Here is an 8,824-nt window from a genome sequence, read left to right as displayed (position 1 = left end):
ACTCCCACTCTTCGTGAGACAGCCCGCAGAGGCCAAGGCCTGCTCCCGCGGTGGCAACAGCCTGGGCTGCAGGGCCCCATCCCAGCTTCCTCACCGCCAGCCACCGGGCCTGGGACAGATGCTCGGCCGCCCCGTACTCGGGTCTCCTCACCGGTAAACGGAGGGCGGTACCCGGGTCCCCCCGCCCCCAGGTGGCTGTGAAAATCAGCAAGCGTGTAAAGCACTCCAGGAGGGGGCTACCACCCAGGGAGCAGCCCGGATACACCTGCCAGCCGCTGGGGGGCTGGGGCTTCAGTCGGGTAAGCGGCTGACTCTTGTGCTCTGGTCGTGATCTCACGGGTTTGTGAGTTCGAGCCCAGCGCGGGGCTCTGTGCTGACCATGCAGAGCCTGCTTGGGATGCTGTCTCTCAAAGTAAATTAAAAAAAATGTCAGCTGCTGCTCCTACTTCGGTCACATCTACAAAGGAGTTTTTTCTTTGAGAGCGCGCGCGTGTACAGGGGGGAAGGGCAGAGGGAGAGACGATCTTAAGCGGAATCCAGGTCAGTGTGGAGCCCAACGCGGCCTCGATCCCACGCTGCTGGGATCGTGCATGACCTGAGCAGAAATCAAAAGCCGGACGCTCAACCACCCCACCCTGGGGCCCCGCCGAGGATTATTTCTAAACGGGCTCCCGTCTATAAACCACATGTAAGTACAATCATAGGAGCAACATAAAATCACTCAAGATGCCACCGCCCAGAAAACCACTGTTGGCACCTGGAGGTACTTCATTCTAGTCTTTTCCCTGTTGATACGTACGCCTAAAATATAAACTTAGGACCACACTGAAGACACATAACCAAATCGTTCTTTTTTTCACCTGACCTTATATTATGGGCATTTCTGTGTCCATAAATAGTCCTCAGAAACGTGTTTGCTGGGCGACCAAACTCATGCCTCTGTTTCCGCACCGCACAGCACTCTCACTTCCTGCCGCTGGAAACACAGTCCGCAGAAGCGTCTGCGCGGACGCCGGGCTGTACTACGGAGTGTTCTCTTAGGCTGGATTTCTAGATGAGAGAAGCCCTTGGATGCACACTGTCAAGTATCTTTCCAGAAAGATCACAGGTCTCCCCCGGGGCTGTGGAGGAGGGGAGTGCCCATCTCACTCTACACGCAGCAGCCGTAAGAATCGGTGGTTAAAAACCACTTGCCAATCTGAGCCTTTATAGTTTTTTGACATTATCTCATTTCATCAACCTACTTTTTCACTTGTGATTTCCTCCATTGCTTTTATGCTTAGGAAGTGTTTTTCTTTGTCCTAATTTCGGTGAAAATTCACCTTTTTTGGAGTTTCCTCTATTAGTTTTTGGTGTCTGGTGTCAAGTGAAGATCTGACTCTTCCTAATAGTGAGCTCACAGGGTCCACCGGCACCTACGGTTCACACGACATCTTTCTCAAGGTGGCGAGCACCCCAGGCCGCCCTGCAGCCCCCCTGAGCCGTCGCCAGCGTGCGGCCAAACAGCAGCCTTCTGCAAGTGGACTTTCCAGAACCCAGGCTGACTTCTCGCCTTCATGCTGTGCCAAGAGCCCTCCTTGCGAGAGCGGGAGGGAGAGCAAGGCCTGTGCCGGCCGGTCCTCCAAAGGCAGGGACACAGCCCCACGTCCCCGCGCCCGGGCCCAAGTCCGCGCCGGGTGGGGGCGCCCCGAGCTGCTCGGCGCCAGCCTGACCCACGTGGCAAGGCAGGCCCCCCACTGCTGATTCCACCAACCACCGAGAAAAACCTGAACCCTAGTCCTACACTAGTGGACTCGAGAAAACATTTTCGGGGCGCGTGGGGGCCTCAGTACGTTAAGCGTCCGACTCCGGCTCAGGTCACGATCTCACAGTTTATGATTGAAGCCCCGCATCGCGGGCTCTGTGCTGACAGCTCTCGGAGCCTGGACCCTGCTTCTGATTCTGTGTCTCCCTCTTTCTGCCCCTTCCCCACTCAGCTCTGTCTCTCGGTGTCTGTCTCCTCAAGAATAAACATTAAAAAAAAAAAAAAAAAAACCCACGCATTTTCAAGTGTTTGAGATCAGGTCTGCCAACAACCCAGGTGGGTAGCAAGTAAGTCGGGAATAAAATTCACTGATATCAAAGCCAGACGAAAAACGCTTAATAAACTCTGGGAACTCATTATCAACTTGGCAAAACTCATCAGAAGTTTTCTCTCCCTAAAATCTATCGGGAGAGAAGTAAACGGTTGAAACAAAACGGATAAGGGCGCCTGGGTGGCTTAGTCGGTTAAGCGTCCGACTTTCGCTCAGGTCATGATCTCGCGGTTCGTGGGTTCGAGCCCCGCGTCGGGCTCTGTGCTGACAGCTCGGAGCTTGGAGCCTGTTTTGGATTCTGTGTCTCCCTCTTTCTGACCCTCCCCTGCTCATGCCATCTCTCTCTCTCTCAGAAATAAATAAAACATTAAAAAAAAAAAAAAGAAACAAAACAGATAAGCTTAAGCTGGTTTTAGGTCAGGGCAGGTGAACTAGGAAAACAGCAAAATGCCTTTACCTTTGAGCGCGCTGTCATTGGCACCAAAGAAAATTGTAACTGCTACCGGGTTGTCCAAACCGTCCTCTTTCTTGATTAATCGTGGAAGGATGATTTTGGCCCATCTGGTATTGTAACCTGAAAATCCACGATTCAGAACATCACATTTTCTGAAATGAAGAATTTTTAAACAAAGATGAATTCCACAATTCCACCAAGAACAGTTTCTGGCTCCCTGCAGGGAACCAGTAGTGAGGGCGTGTCCTCCCTCCGGGCTGTGGTGGTGGCTTTGATGTGCTTTTTTAAAATAAGTTTATTTAAGTAATTCTACACACAACACGGGGCTCGAACTCACGACTCCGAGATCAAGAGTCGCATGTCCTGACTGAGCCAGCCAGGCGCCCCTGATGGGATTTCACACCCCTGCCCCCCGTGCACGGCCTCCCCGACCACGAACAGCCCCACAGGAGGCATGTTTGTGATACGTGATAAACCTACACTGACGTGTCATCATCAGCAGGACCGATGGTTTTAATGCAATCATTTTAATAAATTACTTAGCGCCCATGACCCCGGGTTGTGTTTATAGATGCCTCAAGTTGTTCACAATAAAAATTTTTTAAAAATAACCAATCTCAGAGTTCAGTTCATGGTTGGCTAATCGATGTGGCTGACTTTGGTAGAGTCAATTCCCACATACAAGCAACGAAGCAGAGATGCTGGGGCGCCAACAAATTCTGCAGGGTGATGAGACCAGGCGACAGACGCCGCGCAGCAACGGGAGGGGGCTCGGTTTTGACGCTACTCTAAAAGCTCTTAACATTTATAATCTCGGGGAAAACATTTCAGCCACGTTTACTTCTAACTGACTCTTAGTGCTTTTAATGCAGAATGACTACAAAGAGCTGACTAGGCATTTTAAAGACTCCATTTAAAATGAATACTCTAGAATCTTGACGAGAGGAGTCGGTTTCCCTCCCTCCAGTGGTACAGTCGCTGTGACGCCCCGAGGCCTGTGAGGGGACAGTCCCGCACGAAGGGCTGGAATTGGAGGGGGCGGCGCCCAGATCTCGCTGCCCTGGACAAGGAGATCAGGCCTTGGCCACTTATTAATTCCTCTGGGCTTCAGGCTCCCCAACAGGAAGAGATGAACCTGACACGTAACCCGCAGGCAGGGTGAAAATTAACAGTAAGGCAGTAGCCAGACACACAGAAGGCACTCAGGGAATGGCAGCCACTGCAGACTGAGTAACAGGTCGTCATTAGAAGGACAGGGAGAAGAGACAAGTGAGGCCCAGGGTTGAAACCGTTAGGGCTCCCGTCTGAAAGGGGAAGAATATCTGAATTCCTCTGGATTGAATAACATAATCAACGGTACCCAACTTATTCAAAAGGCTACAGAAACTGGAAACTTATGAGGGAAGAAGAATTCAAAGATTCCTTGCCAAACATCCAGACTGTAAGACTGTCTTCTAGAAAAAAATGTAAATTAAGCTGTTTAAATTTTTTTTGTTTTTTTTTTACATTTATTTATTATCGAGAGACAGAGCACGAACAGGGGAGGGGCAGAGAAGGAGACACAGAATCGGAAGCAGCTCCAGGCTCCGAGCCGTCAGCACAGAGCCAGACGTGGGGCCCAAACCCGTGAACTGCAGGATCATAACTGGAGCCGAAGACAGTCGCTCAACCAACTGAGCCACCCAGGCGCCACTAAGCTGTTTTATAAAAGAGGCAAGGGCATATTTTTAAAAGCAAACCGCAGAAGCTTTTAAAAACTAAAATCGTGGGGCACCTGGGTGGCTCAGTCAGTTAAGTGTCTGACTTTGGCTCAGGTCATGATGTTCTGTTCAGGCCCCATGTCCGGCTCTGTGCTGACAGCCTGGAGCCTGCTTCAGATTCTCTCTGTCTCTCTCATCTGTATGCACTCTCAAAAACAAATAAACATTTAAAAGAAACCCTGAAAATGGTTAAGTTTATTCTAACTCCTTCAAATGCCTCAAACCAAGTATTTTTGTTTAAAGAAATACAGAGATAAGGCTGTTTCGAAAAACATGAAAATATATCAATAAGTTTTAAAAGGATTTAAATAGATTTAAAAGTTATTAAAATGATTTTATAAGAAGTATATAAAGATCTTATTTAAAGCTAAAACTTGAGGGGCACCTGGGTGGCTCAGTCGGTTGAGTGTCTGACTTTGGCTCAGGTCATGATCTCAGGGTTCGTGGGTTTGAGCCCCGCATAGGGCTCTCTGCCTGGGGCCTGTCTTTGGGTTATATATCTCCCTCTCTCTCTGACCCTCCCCTATTCACGCTATCTCTCTCTCTCAGAAATAAATAAAAACATTAAAAAAAAAAAAAAGCTCAAACTTGAAAGATGTCACTACGGAACACAATAGATTTTATTAAAAAAGTTTTTTTAATGTTTATTTTGAGAGAGGGCGTACACGAGAGCGGGGAAAGGCAGAGAGAGAACCCCAAGGGCTCCATGCTGTTAGCACAGAGGCCCCAACTCTGGGCTCAATCCCATGAAGCACGAGACTGTGACCTGAGCCGAATCAATCGGACATTTAAGTGACTGAGCTCCCCAGGCCCCTCATGGACAGATTTGAGATTCAACACTCTCCACGCGGGCAGCGTACAGAAGGGCGGGTTCAGCGAGGTGCCTCTGAATTTTCAAACCTGGAAACTGGGTTACGTTAAACACTGAACGAGGACACCCGAAGCCGACAGAACGCCGGAAAACAGCCCCAAGCCCCCGCGAGTGGGTCCAGGGCTGTGCGCATGGCTGAGGCAGACATTAGGGGCCCAGGTCTGCAAATAGCTCACCCCAAGCGGGAACACAGCTAAAGATGAAAATGTCCATCAAAGGGGCACTTGTTCAGTGTGGCACAGAAAGAGCCCGGTTCTGGAGCTAAAAACGGAGGGCAGTGGGGACACGCCGTCGACGACCGCTGCCCTTGGTGTCTCCCGCCATCGCCCAGTGGAAGAGCGTGGGGCTCGGACGCCAAGGCCAGCGGCCCCTCCGCCTGGGCCCTGGCGCTCCCCGCGGCACTGCGGTTTCTAAATGGCCCTCGGGCATTTGGCGGGGGGAGTGTGGCCAGNGGGGAGCCCGACGGGGAAGAGTTCACGGACCAGAGGCCCCTCTGTGTGTGGGGGGGGGAGCCCGACGGGGAAGAGTTCACGGACCAGAGGCCCCTCTGTGTGTGGGGGGGGGAGCCCGACGGGGAAGAGTTCACGGACCAGAGGCCCCTCTGTGGGGTCAGCCGGCTGCAGCTCTGCTTTGTGCCCCAACAGGATGCTCCCGAGAAGTGAGAGATCGGAGGCGCAGCAGACCACCCGCCGCTACTGCTTGGTCGTGTGACTGCTCTCAATTCTGAAAAATCGCTGGCTTCTAATTACGCGGCCTTCGGGCAAGCGTGGCTGCAAACAAAGTCTGGCAGGATTTCAGCACTAAGATCATTAGCCGGTTATGAAACATTTGTGTGTGGGTAACACATTTGAAACACCTTGTTATCCAGGCCCCCTGAGTCACTATTTAGCTTTTCAGAAAAGGTTAAGAGACCAATTAAACAGTTATTGAGATCACTAAACATAAACCTGCTATTTCCTGAGTGCTTCCAAGTCCCAGGCACCTGCGCAGGCACACACGGGGTTTCCACCCTCCCGACAGGAGGGGGCGGCCTCATCGTCTCCAGAGGCCCAGGACCATGCGCTCCCAGGCCCGGCCACCTGCCACTTCCTAGCCGTGTGACCTCGTTATTTCACCTCCCTCCTTACTCTCCTCAGCTATAAAATGGACTGGAGAGCAATGCACTCTGTTTACAGGTGGTTATAAAGATTAAATAAGCCAATACACACGAAGCATTAGTTTTTGGCACCTAGTAAGCATTCGATAAAACTTGGCTATTATACTCCTCCATTTTTCAGAAGGGAAACCCGCTGAGGAACGAAGTGATATTTTCATGTTTTTTGATTAAGTCTAAATAGGGAAAGCATCCGGGAACAGAAAAGCTAGAAGGTACTGATAAACCGGTAGTAGTACATCTAGCTTATTTCTTCTAAAGGAGAAGGTAAAACTCCTGGTCAGGGGCACCTGGGTGGCTCAGTCGGTTAAGCGTCCGACTTCGGCTCAGGTCATGATCTCACGGTTCGTGGGTTTGAGCCCCATGTCGGGCTCTGTGCTGACAGCTCAGAGCCTGGAGCCTCCTTCAGATTCTGTGTCTCCCTCTCTCTCTCTCGCTCTCAAAAATGAACATTAAAAAAAATTTTTTTTTTAAATAAGCGCTCAAGTATCAATCTAGAAACTATTCTCACCTGACCAGCTTGTCAGCCAATGCTGCTCCCCATCCACCCTGCTGGAAAGAAAACTGGAAAAAAAGAAAAAAAAAAGGCCATTACTACTTATCAGTGTCATTAGCACATTTTAGTAAGGGGCATTTTGGTCAGCAACTCCTTTGGTTTCCCCTTGGTACGCCCTGCCTTTATGGCCTTCATTGCTTGCATTGCTCAGAGGTCATTTTCAGGATTACTGCAGCTAAATGTCAGCAGCACTCTGGAAATGAGCGGGAGTTCTCTTCCCTATGGACTGGATTTGAGCCAGCCACCTGTACTTTGTTGAGACCTAACGTTAGTCATTTTTACTTAGGAAAACTACTTATTTGTAAGAGAAAAATCAACGGTACCTCCATGCTGTACTACATTTCCATAACGGAAATAAGGAAGTTAATTCCTGAACTCAGAGGGGGAACCTTTTTCAAATATACTTTCCAATAAGTTTGCAAAGCCCTTACTGCCCCACTTGCCTGAAAAATGTTACCACTTACTGGCACAGACACAGAGAACAGATTTAGGAAGTCAGGTCTGAAGAGAACAAAACACCACCGGAGTAATTTTTAAAACTGTACTTCCTCCCTGAAGTAGAACATATATTCTCCCTTTATGGGAGCTGAAATGATCCTGGGTGAAAAGGTGATCGACCCGCGTTACTCTTGGAGACGTTTTATTCAAGATCAACTTGTTCCACCAGAGGAAGTGAACTGGTCCCAGGGGTTTTCTGCGTGGAACGGGCTGTACAGAACGGCAGGGGGCGATGCAGCCGCCACCGCGCCCTCGCAGGTGACCCACCGGTGGGGCTCCGCGTGGGAAAGGGAGCACCGTCCGTGCTGTGAGCCCTAAAGGAGGTTTCGTGGAAAAGGAGGCGCCCGTCCCCGCCTCGACTCGTACAGGTCTCCCGATTATCCCCAGAACACTGACAAAGAGCAGTGAACTCAGCCTTGGTCACTGCCAGGGCGTGGCGTGGACCAGTCCCTCCACTTCCCCGAACTTGACCTCATCTGGAGGGCAGGGCACGCGGAACTGTGTGCAAGTGCTGCGCCGCCCACACCGTTACCCCGAAGCCAGGAACGGCTGGCCATGGGGACCTCGGTACTGGGTTCCGAAGGGGCGCTGGAGGCGGCGAGGGCACGACCACCGTGAGATCGCGGCCGGAGGCTGCGGGCNGCGTTCCCGCGCAGACCCCGCCTCAGGGGCGCTCAGCCTTCGGGGCGGCCTGTGCTGGGGGGACGCGGCCTCGACAACCGCGGGACGGACGGGAGGATGGGAGCCGGNGGCGGGGGCGTCGCCCAGAAGGCCCGACCGTGGACGCCCAAGGGATCCGGCCACGCCAGGGCCAAGCGGTGGTACCTGGGTGATGGAATCTCCGAAGAGCAACACCCGAGGCCAGCACAGAGAGCTCGCCGCCTCGCACAGCGCCATTTTACCTGCCGGCCGAAGGGCGGGGCCAGGCCGGATATCCGGNNNTCGGGGTGGCTGGCCGCCGCGCCCGTGGGTCCTGGGGCTGGCGTTCTCTGGCGACCAGCGGGTCATTTTTAAGACATGCGGTAGCCGCTGCCCCTCGGGACGCTCATTTTTGTCCCTTAACCAAATCTCGGCGTCGTGCCTCTACTCCCTGTCCGTCCGTTCACGCCAGGTCTTCCCGGCGCCGCCTGCCTCGCGCTGCCGCGCCCCGCCCGGGGGGCCGCCCCGGCATCAGGGGTTTCCGCACGCGGCACGAGTGTGAGGTGGGAACGCGTCGGTCGTCGCGCGGCCCAGCTCTCATAAACGTACTCGACCATGTATGGAGGGTTTTGACCTCAGAGAAAAACTCAGGGCATTTGGTAAAGACAGGAAGGCAGACGATTCAAGGGCGAAGATGGGGAGAGAAGCTTGGAAAGTGGGGACCCAGCCAGGAAGCGGGGTGAAGCGTGGAAGGATGTGAAGTTAGCAAAAGGTAGTGTTTGCTAACCTCACAAAACCAGATTCTCGTCGAAGGCAGG

General features: G+C 52.2%; 1 protein-coding gene across 1 annotated transcript in view; it reads right to left on the bottom strand.

Annotated features, from left to right (window-relative positions):
• The window catches only part of IAH1 (isoamyl acetate hydrolyzing esterase 1 (putative)), an 11,612-nt gene extending 3,326 nt beyond the window's left edge, over nt 1–8,286 (bottom strand). The window contains exons 1-3 of the mRNA XM_077751050.1: nt 8,193–8,286; nt 6,825–6,877; nt 2,533–2,681 (exon numbers count right to left, since the gene is read on the bottom strand). Of these exons, the coding sequence (XP_077607176.1) occupies nt 2,533–2,681; nt 6,825–6,877; nt 8,193–8,264 (274 nt within the window). The 5' untranslated portion in view covers nt 8,265–8,286. The remainder of the gene's footprint in view (nt 1–2,532; nt 2,682–6,824; nt 6,878–8,192) is intronic.
• Between the last annotated feature and the right edge of the window lie 538 nt (nt 8,287–8,824).

This window comes from Crocuta crocuta, unplaced genomic scaffold (genome assembly GCF_008692635.1).
Source record: "Crocuta crocuta isolate KB4526 unplaced genomic scaffold, BGI_CrCroc_1.0 scaffold129, whole genome shotgun sequence".
Classification (NCBI taxonomy): domain Eukaryota; kingdom Metazoa; phylum Chordata; class Mammalia; order Carnivora; family Hyaenidae; genus Crocuta; species Crocuta crocuta.
The sequence above is the reverse complement of the archived record's forward strand: the minus strand, read 5'-3'. Positions and strand labels throughout refer to the sequence as shown.